The following is a 20,341-nucleotide window of genomic DNA, read 5'->3' as shown; positions in this document are numbered from 1 at the left end:
CAGTCACAAATGAAGTTGTATAATTCTTTTTAGTATTCCATGTACATTTGCAAAGAATGAAAAAACTATCCTAAGATAGGAATTGCCTATAAGCCAAATCTGGCCTGCCATTTGTTTTTGTAAATAATGTTTTATTGGAACACAACCACCCTCATTCAATTAGTCATGTGTTACATGATGACATTTCAGTCATCATAGATCACATATATGTCGGGTTGATCCATAACATAATCAGGAAATATTCCTATTGCTTAGTGACATTATAGTGCAACCCATTATGTGTTTGTGGTGATACTGGTGTAAACAAATCTATGCTACCAGTCATACGAAAGTATAGCACATGTAATTATGTATAGTGTATAATACTTGATAATAAATGACTGTTACTGGCTAATGTATTTACTATATTGCACTTTTTATCATTAGAGCATACTCCTTTTACTTATTAAAAAAAAAGTTAACTCTAAAACAGCCTCAGTCAGGTCCTTCAGAGGTATTCCAGAAGTAGGCATTGTTATTATAGGAGATGACAACGCCATGTATGTTACTGCCCCTGAAGACCTTCCACTGGGACAAGATGTAGAGGCAGAAAACAGTAATACTGATGATTCTGACCCTGTGTAGGCCTAGGCTAACGTGTGTAATTTGTGTCTTTTTAACAAAAAAGTTTAAAAAATAAAAAGAATAGGAAAAAAGTGTATAAAATAAGGTTATAAAGAGAGAAAATATTTTTGCACAGCTATACAATGTGGTTTTGTTTTAAGCTAAGTATTATTACAAAATAGTCAAAAGCTAAAAAAATTATGTTTATAAAGTAAAAAAGTTACAGTAAACTAAGATTAATTTATTATTGAAGAAAGAAAATTATATTTTTATAAATTTAGTGTAGCCTAAGTGTACAGTGCTTATAAAGTCTACAGTTGTGTACAGTAATGTCCCAGGCCTTCACATTCACTCAATACTCAACGCATTGAACTCACCTAGAGCAAATTCTAGCCCTACAGGTTCCATTCAGGTAAGTGCCCTATACAAGTATACCATTGTTTTACTGTACCTTTTCTATGTTTAGACATGTTTAGATACACAAATACTTACTATTGTGTCATAATTGCCTAAAGTATTCAGTACAATAATATGCCATACAGGTTGGCAGCCTAGGAACAATAGGCTATTCCATATAGCCTAGCTATGTAGTAAGCTATACTAGGTTTGTGTGAGTACACTCTCTGATGGTCACAAAACAAACAACAAAAGCACCTAAGGAAGCATTCCTCAGAAAGCATTCCTGTTGCTAAGTGACACTGACTGTTTATGTTGTCTATAGCTGCTTTTATGACACAGTGGCAGAGCTGAGTAGCTGGGACAGAGACCAACAGCTCACAAAGCCAATATTTACTCTCAGGTCTTTTACAGAAAAGTTGCTAGCCCTGTCCTAAAACATCATTTTCCCTGCCATCCCACTCTCCCGTGCTTTATCTCCCAAGAGACAACTGGATAAAGGCATTGACTTTACTTCTTGAATTTATTATTAATTTACCGATAGAATAATAACAATAGTTTGTTAACAAAGAAGCTTTACCATGTATCTGCTTGCTCTGATTCTGTGTCAGCTACGTATGTTGTAGTATTCACTGGGACACTTCGCATTAGTTTTTCATTGACTGACAAGCCTTGTGAAAGGCTTGGTCCTGGAGTAGTTGTCTTTAATCCTGTAAATCACACAAATATAGAGGAAGAATCACAACTGCTAGACACAAGATGGACCTTCGCTCATTTCAAGCTGTTAGACTATGCCTTGCTAAGGGGATTAACTGGGTAATATAGCACACAGTTGTCTCCAGTCAGTGGAGCCAACAAACACAGAACAAAATAGTCTATAAGTAGCCTGTTGACATCTATGATGGCTTTATCTAAGCCAAATCATTTTAAAGCTACATCAAATCCTTTATGGTGAAGTATTATCAACTTAAATAAAATCAACTCAAATTCTAATTCAAATTATGTTTTAAATCAGTAGAACAAAAATTATATTTATTCCCCACAGAATGTGTATCTGCCCAACCATCTACACAAATCAGAATCAATGTGAGTTCCATTTTTACAAGGAATACATTATTGGAAATGAAGACATGTAAAATCATTTTAGACAGAAATTTTTAGGCTACCCCAGAAAACCATAATGATTACCTCATCATTTTAATTACTAGAACAGCAACTTAGTTCAAGCACCACTCTCTGGAATACCTTTTTGAACCTTTTACACTGAATTAAGTGCTCTTCATTTCTGGTCCCATACCACCACGCACATCACTCTATTAATAATTCACTTATAGCCAGCTGTCTGACCTAAGTTATTTAACTTCTTTATGTTTTAGTTTCCTCATCCATAAAACAGGAATAATTATAATATAATAAAGTTGTTTTGAGGGAAAAATGAATTGATATACAATAGCAATTAGACAAATGTTTACAACACAGCAAGCACTATGTCAGCATTAGCTGTTATCATTATCAGCAATTTACTTGTTTACTTGTTACTTTCCCTTATTAGACTGGAATCTCCTTGAGAATAGGGACTACATCTTGCTGATTTATTTCCAGTGCCTAGATCAGCATTTGGTATACAGTAAATATAAATATGTTTGTAGATTAAATTGTTAACTGAAAAATTATAAAAGTTGATGTTTACTAAATATCTAAGGTGAATTATCACTGTTAGGTCCCCATGACATAAGATATGCTTAGTAAATGTTTATTTGTGATTCTAAATTCAGATATTTAAATGACTTCCGCCACTTTCCCTACGTGAACTCCTTAGAAGCTAATCAGCATTTCCTTAAAGATATATATCTCACGCTGAGTATAGTGGCTCATGCTTGTAATCTTAGCACTTTGGGAGGCCCAGGCAGAAGGACTGCTTGAGGTAAGGAGTTCCAGACTAGCCTGAGCAACACAGCAAGACCCTGTCTCTACAAAAAATAGAATTAGCCAGGCATGGTGATGCATGTCTGTAGTCCTAGCTACTCAGGAGGCTGAGGCAGGAGGATCTCTCGAGCCCAGGAGTTTGAGGTTGCAGTGAGCTATGATGATGCCCCTGCACTATACAGCCTGGGCAACAGAGCAAGGTCCTGTCTCAAAAAATAAAAAATTAAAAAAAAAGATATATGTATCTGGAATTTCACATACACACACACACACACACACACACACATATATATATATATATATATATCTGGAATTCACTTTGGCTTGCATACTTTAAAAAGAATAAAAGTTATAAATGTTTATATAATCACTAAAAGAAGCATTTATAAACCTAATCTAATGACCCAGAACAACTGATGTTTGTTAACAATAAGATTATTTACAATGCCCTTCCTGCTAAAAATACCATGAAGGCAGGGATTTGGTCTGATCTACTTACCTCTTTATTCCAAGTGCTTAGCATAATTACAGGTATATAATAAATGTCCAAAAAATATTTGTTGAATAAATGAATAAATATGAAAAGAAAAGACAGAGACACGCATTCATTCTGTTCTCCCAAAACTGGTTGCGTTATAAAAATTATTTGTAAGTCACAGGTCCATGACTTGGAACCCATATAAACTCACCTTGTTTTACCTTCGTCTTTATACTTGGCCCTATCTGAACTTATCATGTGTGTTTGTTTGCTTGTTTACTAAATCTTGATCTTTAGAACATAAAGTTTATAATAATAGGGATCTTGTTTACTTTTATTCACCAATGTATCTTCAACACCTGAAACAGTGCATGGCAGACACAAATATTTATTGAATGAATAAATGAAAGTGTAAATAGATGAGTTTTAAAAGATGGTAAATATGGTCATCTCTAGCAAGTATAAAAGTAATGTACATACAGCATATTATCAATTTATATAATAAGTAACACTGCTAAAGAATCAATAAAATAACACTTTAATTACCTGTATTGGGGTGGCCCTCAGGATCACAGTAATTCTCTGTAGTCATAAAAATAACTGCCAATCCAATTTCTGCTTCAGGAATAGGTCTAAGACCCTGCCTATTAGAATAAAATAGTTTAAGCATGACAACATATTAAAACTAGCTACTTTTATCAAGAGGACATCAAGCTAAGTCAACCTTTTTCCCCCTCCCAAAGAGATACCACAGTTTTATGGTGTGAACAAAATTCCAAATACTGGCTTACTCACTGGGGCAAGTCCACCACCTTTTATTGACTCAGTTAACTTTATCTGTAAAATAAGGGGCTAGAGTAGAAAATATAGATCTTTCCAGTACTAAAATTCAATAATTTTCAGAATAAGAAGAAAACAGTAATACGCAGATACAATAATTGAAACAGGCTTCTGGCTGGGTGTGGTGGCTCATGTCTGTAATCTTAGCACTTTGGGAGGCCAAGGTAGGAGGATCACTTGAGGTAAAGGAGTTCGAGGCCAGCCTGAGCAAGAGCAAGACCCCATCTCTACAAAAAATAAAATTAGCTGGGTGAGGTGACACATGCCTATCACACCTACTCGTGAGCCTGAGGCAGGAGTATCATTTCAGTCCAGGAGTTGGAGGTGGCAGTGAGCTATCTTTACCCTCGGTGACAGAGTTAAGACCCTGTCTCACAAAAAAAGAACAGAAAAAAACAGGCTTTTATAGACAAATCTATGGTTATTATGATCCTAAGATAAAACTTTAAAGACAGGAAAAAAAAACAAAAAGAGAGAAAGGGGAAGAAAGAAGTGTAAAGAACCATACATAAACTATATCTATGTATGTTATAAACTTTAAGTTTAGTAAATCAAATCATTATACCAAATTTACATGTATTAAGGTATCTCCATATTAAAGGAATCTTATGGTAAACCTATTTTTTGTTGTTCTGTAATGTGAATGACTTGATTTTATAAAACAAAGATAATTTAATACAATTTAATAATAATGCTATATAGAAATTATACCTCAAATTTTAACAAAGAGCTATAAAATACTTTTAATACTCATAAGTAGGTTTTAAGTGGTTATATTAGTCTAAAAGGTCTTTTTCAAATGCTTCACTTGTTTTTACTATGTATTGAGTTTACTTAAATAGGATTCAACTGTATGTGCAATTACAAAAATATTAGACTAAAAAATATCAGATTTTAAAAAGCATTATAATCAAGTGATCACATATACCTACCTATAATCCAAGCAATTCAAAACTGATATTACCCTACTTAACTTTTTTGAAACTATAAATTATACTATATGAATTAGTTATAGATTGGCTGCATAAAATAAAAACATTGTTATACACATTTAATAATAATGCTATACAGAAATTATATCACCCTAATTGGGGAAACATTGGAAGCATTTCTTTTAAAGTCAATAGTAAGACAAATGTGGCCACTATCACCACTTCTATTCAACATTGCTCTGGAGGCCCCAGCTGGTACAAAACAGAGAGCGAGAAAGAAAAAAAAGAGGTATCAGAAGCATAAGGATTAGCAAGGAGGACAGAAATACTGTTATTTATAGATTATATGATTTATAAAAAAGACTAAAGATATATTGTTAGAAAAAAGGGGGAGTCTGGCAATATGGCTACTAAATGTCAGCAGCAAACTACTAGAAGATGGAATGAAAAGAGATAACATCATTCATTTATAACAGTATCAGAGAATATACACTGCCTGGGAATAAATCTAATAAAAGATATTCAAGATTGCTACACTGAAAGTATAAAATTACATTAAGAGATTTTAAAAGACCCAAATAAATGGAGAGAGAAGACATATTCATGGATAAAAGTGAATAAAATTATATAAACTGTTAATTCTCCTCAGGTTGATTTATGGATTCAATGCAATTCCTAACTGAAATTCCCACACGGTTTTTGAAAAGATGATTCTAAATATATACGGAAAAATCAAGGGCCAAGAATAGCCAGGATGCTTCTGAAGAAGAGCAGAAAGAGACTTGTCCTATCAGCCAAGGACTTAACGAAAGTTATAGTAATTAGGACAATGTGTTCAGTGGTATTGGTACAAAGATAAACAGATTGATCAATGAAATACAATAAAGTCAAACACACAGCCATGCATGTATGGAAGTCTGATATAAAATAAAATCAATTCCAGATAGATTAAAAATAAATTTCAAAAACAAAATATGGTATCAAAATAGTAGTAATCAGTAAAAAATATAGGTAAATATCTTTTCGATGTACAAATAGGAAAAGATTTCTTAAAATTCAAAAAGCAGAGAAAAGGTTAATTTTTACTATATGGCAGGTACTCCAATAACATCATTTTGTTCAATGTTGTTTCATAACAACATGGACGAGAAAAAAAAAAAAATCAATTTTCCCAGCCAGGGCCACTGCCTATGTGGAGTTTGTACATTCTCCCCATGACTGCGTGAGTTTTCTCTGGGTACTCCAATTTCCCCTCACATCCCAAAGATGTGCATGTGAGGTAAATCAGTATGTCTAAACTGTCACAGTCTGAGGAAGTGTGGGTGTAGGTGTGAGCATGCATTGTGATGTAATGGCATCCTGTGCAGGGCTGGTTCCCGCCTTGTGCCGAGCTGCCAGAACAGGCTCCTGCCACTCACAGCCCTGAACTGGAATAACTAGGGCTGGAAAATGAACGAATGAATACAAATCATCGTAAAATAAAAATCCATAAAATGTATAATAATCACACAAGTGCATAACAATAAATGATGTGGTACAAAAGTGCTGAGCAAACCTGCCACATTTATTGTTTCTGAATTGTGTGGTGGTAGGAGGTACTACTTACAATTTTCACTTTGCAAATATTCATTCCTTTATTTAACCCACAATGACCACTGTCACTCATTGATGCAACAAAAATTGAGTAAATAATTATCCATCTTATTTTTATTAATCTTTACTAAATCTATGTATAGCCCACATTATTTCAGTGGTTAATAATAAAAGTGTTTTGGCTCTTTATTTAAAAGTTTGGTGGTGTTTTTGTGACCAGAAATATGCTGTAGTAACTTAACTTTTGTTTGTATCAATCAGCCTATGGTAAAATTGGTTTTACTATATATCATTGTGCCTAAAGTAAAGTTTCCAAGATGGTAAGTGAAGACCTATTGTATTAAAATTAAAGTCCTTTATTCACCAATATGGTAAAAAGATAAGTTATAAAGTGGTAACATATTTTGCAAAGCACATAAGTGGAAAAAAAAGGACTAATATCAAGAATAGTTGGCCCTCTGTATCCTTAGGTTCCGCATCCACAGATTAAACCAGTTATGTGGCATTTTTTTAAAAGACAAAATTTTAGAAATAGAGAACAAATTAGTGACTGCCAGGGTTTAGGGACAGGGAACGGGAGGTACGGTGGGAGCAAGGTAGGTGTGGGTATAAAAGGACATGTGGGATCCTTGTGGTCATGCAACTATTCTGTTTGTTGACTATGGTAGTGAATGCATGAACATACATACATGTGCTAACAGTATATAGAACTAAATACAAACACAAATGAGTATAAATAAAACTGGGGAAATCTGTATTAAAAAAAAGAGGAACATAACTACCTCAATGGAAAGCTAGGCACAACAGACATGAGCAGGTATTTCACATAAAAGGAAAAACAAATGTCCAATAAACCTTTGAAGAAGTGTTAAGTCTCACTGGTAATCAGGGAAATACAAATCAAAATCACAATATGATATGATTATACATCCATTCAACTGGCAAAAATGAAAATGTATGGCAACACTAGGTGTTGGAAACAACGTCCGTCTACTTTATCTCTTACATACTGGGGAAGGAGTGTAAAGTGGACAACAGTTTGGTATCACCTCCTAAAGCTGAACATTCCATAATGTGTAATCTGGCAGTTCTATTCCTAGGAATATTCCCCACAGAAAATCCTGTACAGGAACCAATAGGAAACGTACAAAAATGATCACAGTAGCAGTATTTACAAAAACAAAAAACTGGACAAAATATTTTTTTTCAATGAAGAGTGAACGAATGAACTATGGTATATTTATACAATGAAACATATTCTATTATAATATCAAAACAAATAAATTATAGTAACGTAACAAAATGGATGAATTCATGTCAACAACCTAATATTAAGGAAGAAAAATTCTCAAAGATTACAGGTAGCATGATGACCATGTTATAAAGTTAAATATAACTAAAAGGTACACACACGCATACACATACATATGCTGTGAATACAGACAGTCCTCGACTTATGACAGTTCAACTTATGACCTTCTGACTTTATGATGAGGCAAAAGTGATCCACATTCACTAAAAACTGTACTTTGAATTGTGAATTTAGATCTTTTCCTGGGATAGCAATATGTGGTATGATACTCTTATATGAGATACTCAAAATTTTATTATAAAATAGGCTTTGTGTTAATTTTGCCCAACTGTAGCTTAATATGTATTCTGAGCACATTTAACGTAGGCTAGGCTGAGCTATGAAGTACATTAGGTTAGGTATATTAAATGAATTTTTAGTTAACGGTATTTTCAACTTACAAATAAGTTGAAACTTACAAGGTTTATCAGGATGTAACCCTATTGTAAGTTGAGGAGCATCTGGACATAAAAAAGCAATGAAACTATATATAAAAGAAAGCAAGTAAATGACAAGCACAAGATTCAGGATAATTATCCCATGCAAGAGGAGAGTGGTCTAGGAGTACTATGTAATTAGATGTATGCTATTTTCAAGGATCTAGCTTGTATTTTGGGCGACACATTTCCAGACACTTATTGCACTAAAAGTAACTAATTAAATACTTGGTGAACAAAATGAATATAAACTATGCAGGGTTCAATGATCACAGTGTGTCATGAACCAAGGATTACTGATTCACCCACCTTTACGTAAGGCTGGGGAAAAGCTCAGGAGAGAAGGGAGAGCAGGAAGAGATAATGAAGAGAAAATAATTAAATTAATAGGATGAGTTCCCAAATTTGAGCTAAGATATTGGGAATATATCTCAGCAAGAACAAAAATCAGGGTTGTAAGTGTTCCCCTAGACTTCTAATCTTCTTCAGAAGATATTTAATCTTAACCACTGATATCCCACACCCGCTTCTAATCAATATAGCCATGGCACTAACCAATGGCAATGTTGCCCTTTGCCTGAGGTTCAGTCAATAGCTGGCTTCACTGACTACTTTGCTTCATACAATTGTACCTTTAATGTCTACCAATGGCTTGGACTAAGTGGAGAAGTGTTGCAAGTGACAGCCTTTCTCAAAACATAAAATTGCCCTCCCCCCAAAACCAAAATGTAACAGGAGCTAATGACTACAGAATCAAGTGTCACCTCATGATTAAGGCACTGGTGTCTGAGCAGTCTTGCACTCCAGCTCCTTCTTACCTTGGGGTGTCTTCACATGCTGAAAGGCAGCAAGATGTAATGGCGAAGAGCTTGTACCCCAGAACCAGTCTGCCTGGGTTCCCATCCTGGCTACCCTGCTCACTACCTGTGTTCTATGCAACCCCCCTTTGCCTCAGTTCCCTCATCGGCACAATGGGGACCATAACAGTAAATAACACAAAGGGCTACATGAGGAGTGTTTTTATATACATAAATTCTTAGAACAGGATCTGCTATACAGAATTATGTAATTTTTTTTTTTTTTTTTTTGGTATGTATTATTGCTGTTCTGCCTGGCACATTCTTTGTTTGGCTCTTTGAAACACTGGTCATAGGTAATGTTGCCTCAAACAGACCTTTACTTAGAGAGGTTAACTAGAGAAGCTTTTATATGTAGAGAACCCTATTTATAACAGCTTCTCCCCCTCCCCTGTTCACTGTTTCCTTTATACACATGTGTAATAATCTGTTTACTTGTCTTTATCTGTCTCTCTCTCTAGACAGTAAGCTCCAGTGGTGGATAATGACTATCTTGTTTCCCATTGTATTCCCAGTGCCTAAAACACAATGGAACCACAGTAAATTTTTGTTGTGGTGGTTAGATGGAGATTTTTTTTGTACAAGATATCTTCTTTTCTACAGCAGTTAATACATCTCCATTAAATAAAATATTTATAGGACAGATGGCTGGAATTTTACTTTTTATTTCAGCAAGCCCATAAAGGGGGTGGTGAACAAACCAATCCCCATGGTCAGAAGAACTCCTAAGACAGAAAAAAAATGAATCTTTTGTAAGAAGCTGGCTATGGACTTTTCAAGCATATAAACACTCTAGGCCCCACCTACTTTTTGCTAAGTAAAGAGAAATTTAGTCAGAAGACAGCCAAGCTAGATATTTCTACAGTATTTTTTGGCTTCAACAATGCTAAGATTGTTAATTCCAATAAAAGTCTAAGGAAACAAATCCTTCATTTAGCTCTTTGACAGTCTCCCTCCCCAATACAGACACCACTCTAAGATATCTGATTTGTTTTCCTGCTTTCTCCTAATATCCTATATAAGAGGATATTAAAACATAAAAATGCATTTTTATATGTATTCTTAATGGATAATACTTATCAAAGGGCAAATACATTTCACCTCTGGGCAACTGCAGAAAAAATTTTATTTTTGAGTTTTAAGCTCAACTGCAACATAATCTACAGAAAAAATACTATTATATTAATTTAGAGAGGCAAATTCTACAAATTCTATTAAAGTAACAAAAAAGAAGCATAAAATACTGAGATAAAATTATCACGGAAAAAATATCCTATTTCTTTTTTTAAATTTAAATTTTAACTTTTTCTTAGAGACAGGGTCTTGCTCTGTCACCCAGGCTGGAATGTGGCAGTGCGATCACAGCTCACTGTAACCTCTAACTCCTGGGCTCAGGCGATCCTCTTATCTCACCCTCCTACCTTCCAAGTAGCTAGGACTACAGGTGTATACACCATCATACCCAGCTAATTTTAAAAAAAATTTTGTGGAGAAGGGGTCTCACTATGTTGCCCAGGCTGGCCTCAAACTCCTGACCTCAAGTGATCCTCCCACCTCAGCCTCCCAAAGTGCTGTGATTACAGTCATGAGCCACTGTGCCCAACCCGAAAGATATTCTATTTCCAGCATACCAAGTCATAATCAATTTTCAAGTATACTACATGCTAAAACCTTTATCATAATATCTACTTTTACATTAAGTGCAGTAGAAAAAGTTAAATATTAAATCTCCTACTTGCAATTATTTTACTACTTAAAAATAATTCTGTACCTTTGGAGCATATCCATTATTGATTGAATCCATTTTTTCTGAGAGTCAGGAATTAAGATCTGTGAGTTTGTTGTTCCTATTTCAACCACACAAGTTCCAGGAGTTGAAAAGAAACTCTCTTCTTCTTCATTTTCTTCTGTTATCAACCTAGCTTTTCCACCTCCAAAAACAACTGCTGAACTTAACTTCTTATGCTAAAAATGGAAAGAAACATTTTAAAAATGTAATAATTTCTTGAGAAGATTATTATTATGTAAGACTTTGATTTGGGAATTAAAATAGAAATAATTAAATTAGAATTGGTTCTACTTCTTAAGTGGGCAATTTGAACTTGCACTTTGAGAAAATCCCTAGTTCAGCAGGTATCTGTGCAGCCCCGCAATTGTTATGCTGCCGGCAGTTCCTCATCACACTCAGCACACAGTCACTCACTGTGGCCTTACCTGCATGATTTCTCCATTACAACACAGACTCCTGGAACCCCCATGTCAGCACACAGAACACATTCAACAGAATGAATAATTTCAAACCTAAAGTATTCTGTTCCCCCCTTACATATCTACGTAAACTGAATAGGCCAATTAACAGATATTAAGAAATAGTATAATCACATACATCATCAGTAGGCAGGTTCTGGTGCCTGAGCAGTTTTTTATTCTACTTCACACTTTTATACAAAATCTCAAAATGAAATACATTAACAACTATTGATAAGAGTAATAATATATCCTAGTTTTGATGTTTTCTTTAGGAAAATTTAGCTTGTAACAATTACCTGTTTGGCATTCAAAAATACAAATGTTTTCCCTTTGAAAATTTGTTTTCTTTCCTGTCGTTCTGACAGATCAATATTGTTACTTCCAATAGATGGTTCATCAAGAGGTGGGTAAAAACTGTAATAAAAAAGTATATTCTAATTATATACCACTCTGTATGTTTACTCTTAAATTTATAAATGGGGTGACTACCTGATACTAGAAAGGCTTAATTTCCATAATACCATTAGATTATAGTTTTTAAGAAGTAAGAGTTTCATCTGGTACAAAATGACCAAAAGTGTCTTAATGCTTTTTCTAGAAATATAGTGGCAGGTGACACTACAATAGCTAGAATTGGTCTTTCTCAAAATAAATAATCCAAAGTAGATAATCCAAACTAGATGCATATTAAACATATATATGTGATTTATAAGAGATTGAGAGAGACATCATCCATAAAGATCAAGTTTTTTACATGATCTTCAATAGATTTCATCTAACCTACATCACCTTCACCTCTGTACCAAGATTTTTCGAATATAGAATTTTTCTGAAACCATGTATAATTCTGGCCATAAAAACTGAATCCTAAACTACAAGTATTTATTTGCCCAATATCTAGACAGCTGTTTATTTCATTAGTCCTGTAGGCATATGATTATGATTTCTAGAACCACTTACTGTAGTACTTTTTTTGCTGATCTCTAAAAGGTGAGACTACATTGACACCCACAACTTGCAAATATGAGGTTCTACCTCCAGAAAAAAATTACTAGTATGTGCTAAATTTTTTGCCTTGGATTTTAATTGATTATATAAGGTCACCTCTATAAGCTTCCTAAACTTTCAAACTTTCACTTATTCAGATTGTTTCAGGCTAATGGGTCTGTGGGTCTGAGATTTGATTACAGGCTAATAAGTTAACCTGCTCCCATTTCAAAAATTGCTGGCAGAAGACAGAGACTCTTGGGTCAGAGACAAAGCCAGCAGCATGAAGTAATTAAGAGAGCACCCCCTAATATGAGAGATATGCAAAAATTCAAATAAAAGCCAACTCCCCCTCTTTCTAGGGGATAATTTCCTTACATTTAGATGTATAGAATATTTTAAATTTCCTCTATTAGAGTACAGATTATCAAAATTAAACACTCCTTTTAAGTGGAATCTTCTAAAATTACTTTATCTACTGCAATGACAATTTAGGAAAATGAGATATCACAAATCATGTCAGGTACATGAAGCTATAACTGTTTTAACTTGTTTCTTGGTAATAGTGCAAAGATGTAGATATAGCTGCATTAAATCGGATCGTACTTTTTGTTGGGTAAAAATACAGTATGCCTCTTCATTTAAGTCTAAGACTAGTGATCATGCTTTTTCAGAACTAACAAAGGAGTTATATATGTAATTAAAAGAGTTGCCACATGTAAATTAATTCATATCCCTTTTTTTAACTCATTCCTACTACCAGTTAATGTTTGGGAATTGAATCCTTTTTCTATTAATAATTGAATACTCAGTCATATAAGTTTTGAACAAGTATATCAAAATAGATCCATATAGGTCCAGGACTCTACTAAGCCACATGACTACATATTTTAAAATAATATTAAAAATTTGATTATCAATTTCCATCATCAAATATGGGCTTATGTATTAATAATAATCTTTCCTAGTTAACACTGAATAAGGAGTTATTCAACAATCTTACAGTAGAGATGTTTTATTATAGTCGAGATGTTTTATTTTAGTTATGTATGTTAACAGTCAAAAATTGAAGTTAGAATGAAAGTATGCTTAACTTAGTAAAAAAATGGACTCAGGTTAAACACATCTGAAAATCTGAATAGAAAGAGGAATCAATGACTAATTCTAAAAACTCCAAAACAATAAATCACTAATAGTGATAACCTGTCAGACCCCTCTATCCTCAAGTTCTCTAGAACTAACAATAGTTTATTACCTGTAGCAAGAGTCATTATTTACCGGATTTATGGACTCCCCCAGGAATGTTCATGAAGAGGCTTCAAAGGAAAATGTGTTTCTATTGGAATACTCTGCAAGTTTGTAGTACGTAAATGAAATTTCCTGAGAAGAGATCAGTGCTTTCATATTCTCACAGAGGTCTTAGACTCAAAAAAGGTTAAGAAGCACATATTTTAAAATCTGAGGATCTTTTTCTAGAGTCTAAAAATATTGTATTACCTGTTAACCATAGTATAAAATACAAAAAATTTTCCAGATGAAAATTACAAATGAAGAGAAAAACCTGATTTTTGATTACTTTAAAAGCAGGCACCTATTATCAGGTATAAATAGTCCCTAAAAAACCCTGCATTAAGCAAAATAGCTTATAACAGCTAGTTACAGTTTAAAATTAGTCCTAACTTGAATAACATTTTAATTTTTTAAATCTCCTCAAATATTCAAAATTGTCCCACAAAGACAAGATGAGCTTATAGTCAATCTATTATGCCATGTAGACTATAATCTACTGACATGTATTTTAGATAAGAAAGTTCTCATGCTACTAAACTGACTAAAAAATCCACCAGGTTTAGCCCTCAGCATTTTAACCTGCAATCCAGAACTAAAAAAAAAAAAAAGCCTAAGTATCTTTCTCCTCAACTATAATTTATATTACCTCAAAGTTTCACTAACACAATATATACAGATAGATCTTCTAGTCTGGTGGTTCACAAATTAGGCAGAACATAAAAAAAAGTAAAACAAAATAATAAAGCTATTATGAATTTTCCCAGATATTGTTGCAACTAGCAACAGTAAACATTTCTTTTAACAAGCACTTATTATGATACCAAGCAATGTGCTCAGACTTTATAAACAGTCATGCATCACGTAACATTTCGGTCAATGACGGACTGCATATATGACAGTGGTCCCATGAGATTATATCACATTTTTACTGTGCCTTCTCTATGTTTAGATATACAAATATTTACCATTGTGTTACAATTGTCTGTAGTATTTAGTACAGAAACATGCTGTATAGGTTTGCTGCCTAGGAACAACAGGCTGTAACATATAGCCAAGGTATGTGGTAGGTGATACCATCTAGGTTCGTGTAAGTACACTCTGATTTTTGCATGAGCACAAAATCACATAAGAATGCATTTCTATGACTATATCCCCATTGTTAAGCGACACATGACTATTATTGCATTACTAATACTTAAAATAACTTAGATAGGAATTAGTCTCATTTCTTGAAATGAGGTGTGAGGACAAGAGTGACTTTATTTTTAAATGCTACTTCACCTGACTAACCCCCCCGTACAGGAATGCATCTAAAATATCCAGTTGATTGATAATAATATATTACTCTTTATGAAGAAGCACCTATTCATTTTAAATTTTGCCTTTCCTCCAAAACAACTTTTGATGTTGTTGCAGAAATCAAGCTGTGATGCCCGCAGGCACCGACACATTCCTTCCAGAGCATGGATACTTCTCCCCCAAGAAAAGCCCTGGGTCTGGAAGGTTGCAGGGTGGAGATCTACCTGTCTTGTGCTTGCCCAAGACTCTGCTTTTGTCAGTAAGTTCCCCTAATAAATCATCTATATACTGATAAACTGGATTTGTCTGCCTCCTTCTTTGGTTTCTTGGCTCCTTTGGCATTTGGGGGTGGCTTTGAATATATGGCCCTTTTAAGGAACATGAGGTAATGGAAGCTCAGAAGAAATGAGCTCCATTCCCAATGCCACATGCTGTTAGTAACTTGCCCCGGGACTGCGTGGCCCCCGAGGAGGGCTGCTGCACCGTGCAATTCCAGAGGTACCTCTCACGTGATGCCTGGCTCTGGCACGTGTGCTCTTTTGACCACACCTCAGTGCCCTCAGTGCCATTTACTGTCTTTCGATTTTTTTCCTTAAATATTTGCATATATTTTTAACATTTGTTTCACAGAGATAAGAAAGGACTAACAAAGATTTTGGGGAACTCTTTCTTCACATACTAACAAAAAAACTTCCATTAACAACCTGAAACATAACATAGCAACTATTACATCTTGAAACAATCATTAAAGGGGAATTATCCTAAATAAAGTCAGTGCTATCATATTTTCTAGGTCATATCTTATTATCTTTGAAATAAATAATGTACCTTTCAATTTGTGGAGGCTGCTTCTTGGACTGAACTGCTTTGAGAAATTCAGTAAAATATTCTGGCTTTACAATTGGACGTCCACAAATGAGTGCACATATTGTCTAAAATGAAGAAAACATGTGAATATACATACTCATATGCTCGCTTTTTTAAAGAAAAGTGTCAAGTTATAAACTACAAAGAGGCTGCTCTATACTGTTTTTCTTTTTGTCCCTCTAAATTTACAAAGGAGCTACAATATATAAAATAGAAGCCAATATTTGGCCACAGCTTAGTTTTAGAACACAAATCACCTCATTGTCAGTCAATTATAAGAAACCACCAATTACAATATTAATTTAAAAACTGCTTAATGAAAATAGAACATAAAAGTCAGTTTTTAAAATACATTATAATTTCAAAAACATTAAAATGTTAAAAATATTATCTCAGAATTGAGGAAATGTAAAGCATCTGTTGTAGAGAAGACAATACAAGAGATAAAGATGAGAGAGAGACTTTCAGCCTGACTGACTTTCACAAAGATTGTAACTATGCAAATAAGCCTTTTCAAGAAAGTAAACAAAAGAATAACTAGGGTTAGGTAAAAGCTCAAAATAAGTGCATACAGATAAGAAGGAAAAAAAAAGAAGATTCAACTAACATGTGAATAAAGCTATAAGCCTCAAGTAAGATACATCAAAAAATCTGAGAAAAATAGAAAATGTCACAGTAGGCAATGAAAATGAAAATAAAGAAGCATAATTGTAGGAAAAAAAATCCAACTAACAAGTTTATATGTATGCTTTTAATAACACAGGGTATTGCCTAAATAGGAGCAAGCAGATTTAGGGTGTCAATCTCAAGAATGGAAACTGAAAGACACCAACCTCCAAAGTGAATGAAATAATTAACTTCCAGTAATGTGCAATTCAACACTGGACTGAGTAAATTCTAAGACCTGTGATTCTGGGGAAAATTATTTAACTGCTCCATGCCTCAGTTTGCTCTTCAAAAAACATGTCATTTTATCAAAAAGACACCCGCATTCAAATCTTCATTGCAGCACAATTCACAATTGCAAAGATGTGGAATCAACTTAAGTGCCCATCAATTCAGGAGTGGATTAACAAAATGTGGTGTGTACATATACACACACACATATATACACACACACACACATACACATACACCATGGAGTACTACTCAGCCATAAAACGGAATGAAATAATGTCTTTTGCAGCAATTTGGATAGAACTGGAGACCATTATCTTAAGTGAAGTATTTCAGGAATGGAAAAACAAATACCACATGTACTCTGTAATAATTGGGAATGAATCAATGGACACTCATGGTAACAGAGAGATGCAAAGGTCATTGGAAATCAAGAAGGGGGAAAGGGGAGGAGGGAAGGGTTAAAAGCCTAATTATCAGGTACAATGAACACTATTCGGGTGATAGCCCTGACTTAAGCATTATAAAAGCTATCCATGTAACAAAAACATTTATGCCCCCTTAATATTTTGAAATTAAAAAAACCCAAGAAACAAAAACAAAAAATAAAAGTTAAACCGAATGCTCTTTAATTTCCCTTTTGGTTCTAACAAGCAACAATTTTAAAAACATAAGCTAACCTGTACTTTTGGAAAATTTATCAAAAAATAGTATAATGAGAAGGTTTTCTTTTTTGGCACATGACTGGTCAGAAATATTGAAAAGGAATTATTCTGTAAACCACGTTGGTGTTTCTAATGGAGAGACCCACAAGGTGTCCATTAGCATTCCAGTCACTGGAATAGTGTCCACGTCTGTCACAGACTCAGAAAAGTACCTCTGAAGATGGTCCAACTGCCTTTGATCTTATTTCAGACCTACCAAGCAAGCGTATGATTACCTATTCCGTTTCTTAAGTACCTTATTATCTTAAAGGGGACTGTGCTGGAGCCCACACTTAAATATTCTGGTCACTCTAAAGGTATATCCCTACTGTAAACTAATAAATGGACATTATTATTTATAAACCTACTATCTGTGGATTTATCTGCATAACATAGTACTCTGAAGGCTAATCATGCTGCTGAGTTTATAAAATCAATTTCATAAACTTGCAAAGATGAAAAAAATCTTTGATCAGAGATAACCTCACCAAGATACAAGTTTAACTTGAGGATCTATCCAAGCAGCAAGCTTTTCTTCATGATACCTCTTTAGTTATGACACACATGCTCCAATTTAATTGACTACATTAAATACTAAAGAATTTTTACATTATCCAATAAAGGAATCTAAATACTTGTTGCTTTTTAGTATAGATATTAACCTAAAATAATCCCACAAATCTACAGTCAACCTGTTTAAAAGGAGACGAATCACCTCCCAATGCCATTCTTCAATTAGCTTTGAATATAATCAAATCTGATGAAGACGTAAAATCTGAAAATATACCAAAATATATTACTGTTTTAATGAATAGTCAGCATCTTCTAAGGGTATTTATCTACATATCTCTAGGTTGTGAAGATAAATTAAGGTAATATTAAACTACAAAAACTTAAAAGTCTTTGTGATTAGGGCCTTAAATCAAATAAATATTATGTAAGAGAGCATGAGTTCATAACAGAGTACCAGAGACTAGAGGAAGACAACTTGATAGAAGAGACATGAGATGCTAACTTTGAAGATTGGCAGTTAATCTCCAGTTGCTTTGCTTTTAGATTGAAAACATAAACTATGCACTGTAATAAACTTCTTGGTGAAAGGATATCATCAATCATTTTCTAAAATGCTAAATCAAAATCTAAAATCTAATTTTATGTGCTTTCTTTGTCTCAGATAATAAACAGGTTATCTGAAAAGCCATTAAAGCCTAAATGGTATATAAAGACATGGAATGGGTACATAACTACAACTAACAGTTCTAATAGTTTTAAAGTAAATTTTTTAAGAAGTCTGTGTATGGTGAGTGAATGAGTAAGCTTAAATTGACAGGACTTATTTTACCATAACAAGACATTCAACCTACTTTAATGGTAACTTTAACGGATATCATGACAAGATGAGTACATTCTTCTGTCCAATTGTTTACAGTAATTCCTCCAAGTTGCAATATAGCTTGATTTAAAGCAGTTTTCCCAGAGACATCTAAACAAGAAGAGCATGCAACCAAAGGCTCATACTCTACTCTGAAAATGAGAATAAGTCACATAAAGTTATATTATCATAGTTAAAGAAATGGCAATTTATAGTACTTTGAAACTTTAAGCTTACATCATATCCTGTTATGTTAATTTTACTTGTTATGTATTATTAAACTTTCTAACCTATGGAATTATCAATTCTTAAGTCTTGAGTCTCACTGAAGAAAAGGCAATCATCATCTTACCTGAATTTACTTTCAAACACTCCAAAGGTAATTCTATCCCCTGTCTTCAAAGTTTGAGAAAGGCCATTCTGCATTTTTTCATCATTAATGAAGGTACCATACTTAGAATTATCTTTTATTGTCAATATAGGAATTTCATCTGTTTGACTCTGAAAAATCAGCAAATAATTTACAGTCTTTTACCATTCATTACATTTAATTCCTAGGGAAAAAGGTTTCAAAAGAAAAAGTTGGTAACTTTTTGATTAGGTAATAGATAGGTGGCTAACCTCCCAACATAGTAGGTAAGTTACTGCTTTGGTTGCCTTTAGAGAATGATCACTCAACTAGCAATTAATATTTCCTCTTAGGGAAATTTCTTAATTCCCTAAATAAATTTTATTTCTGTAAGTCAGTGGGAATTTTCCTGACCCTTCAGTTTCACACAGTTGTGAATTTTTTGCTTTGGTACAGTCTATTTCATGTATAACATGACAACTTCATTCCTAATTTTTTTCTTCATTATCAAAATCATATTGTAAAACTTGGCCCAATGACAATAAGGGGTGAAAGCCCAGAGTTTCTGACTTACAGTAACAATTTTACTTTTTCTGTAGAATTTCAACAATGTTTTTCTATTCCTAAAAGAATAGTCACAAAATCTAAACAACACTGAACAAATACAGCATTTGCATAGAAGCAAACTTTGCTCAAAATAATGACTTTCTTATCACCACTAGTATTATCATGAGCACATATATTTATACATATTTTAACATGTTTATCACCCACGATTGTGATTAAAACAAACTCAAAATCATTCAAAGGAGCTGTGGGACATAAATAAGCAACAGCTCTTTTCCCTAGTAAAACAAATCTATTTCCACTGCAAAAACTTATATGAGAAATGTCTGGGTCCACACAGCTATAT

At 33.7% G+C, this 20,341-nt stretch overlaps 1 protein-coding gene across 4 annotated transcripts in view; it reads right to left on the bottom strand.

The window, feature by feature from the left end:
- The window catches only part of NBN (nibrin), a 43,118-nt gene that overhangs the window by 20,721 nt on the left and 2,056 nt on the right, over window positions 1-20,341 (bottom strand). For all 4 annotated transcript variants that reach the window (XM_069466251.1, XM_069466252.1, XM_069466253.1 and 1 more), the window contains exons 3-9: window positions 19,432-19,580; window positions 19,072-19,231; window positions 16,068-16,171; window positions 11,960-12,077; window positions 11,185-11,378; window positions 3,950-4,047; window positions 1,580-1,709 (exon numbers count right to left, since the gene is read on the bottom strand). In XM_069466251.1, coding sequence (XP_069322352.1) covers window positions 1,580-1,709; window positions 3,950-4,047; window positions 11,185-11,378; window positions 11,960-12,077; window positions 16,068-16,171; window positions 19,072-19,231; window positions 19,432-19,580 — 953 coding nt within the window. The remainder of the gene's footprint in view (window positions 1-1,579; window positions 1,710-3,949; window positions 4,048-11,184; window positions 11,379-11,959; window positions 12,078-16,067; window positions 16,172-19,071; window positions 19,232-19,431; window positions 19,581-20,341) is intronic.

The sequence above is a fragment of the Eulemur rufifrons genome, chromosome 3, assembly GCF_041146395.1.
Source record: "Eulemur rufifrons isolate Redbay chromosome 3, OSU_ERuf_1, whole genome shotgun sequence".
NCBI classification, from domain to species: domain Eukaryota; kingdom Metazoa; phylum Chordata; class Mammalia; order Primates; family Lemuridae; genus Eulemur; species Eulemur rufifrons.
The sequence above is the reverse complement of the archived record's forward strand: the minus strand, read 5'-3'. Positions and strand labels throughout refer to the sequence as shown.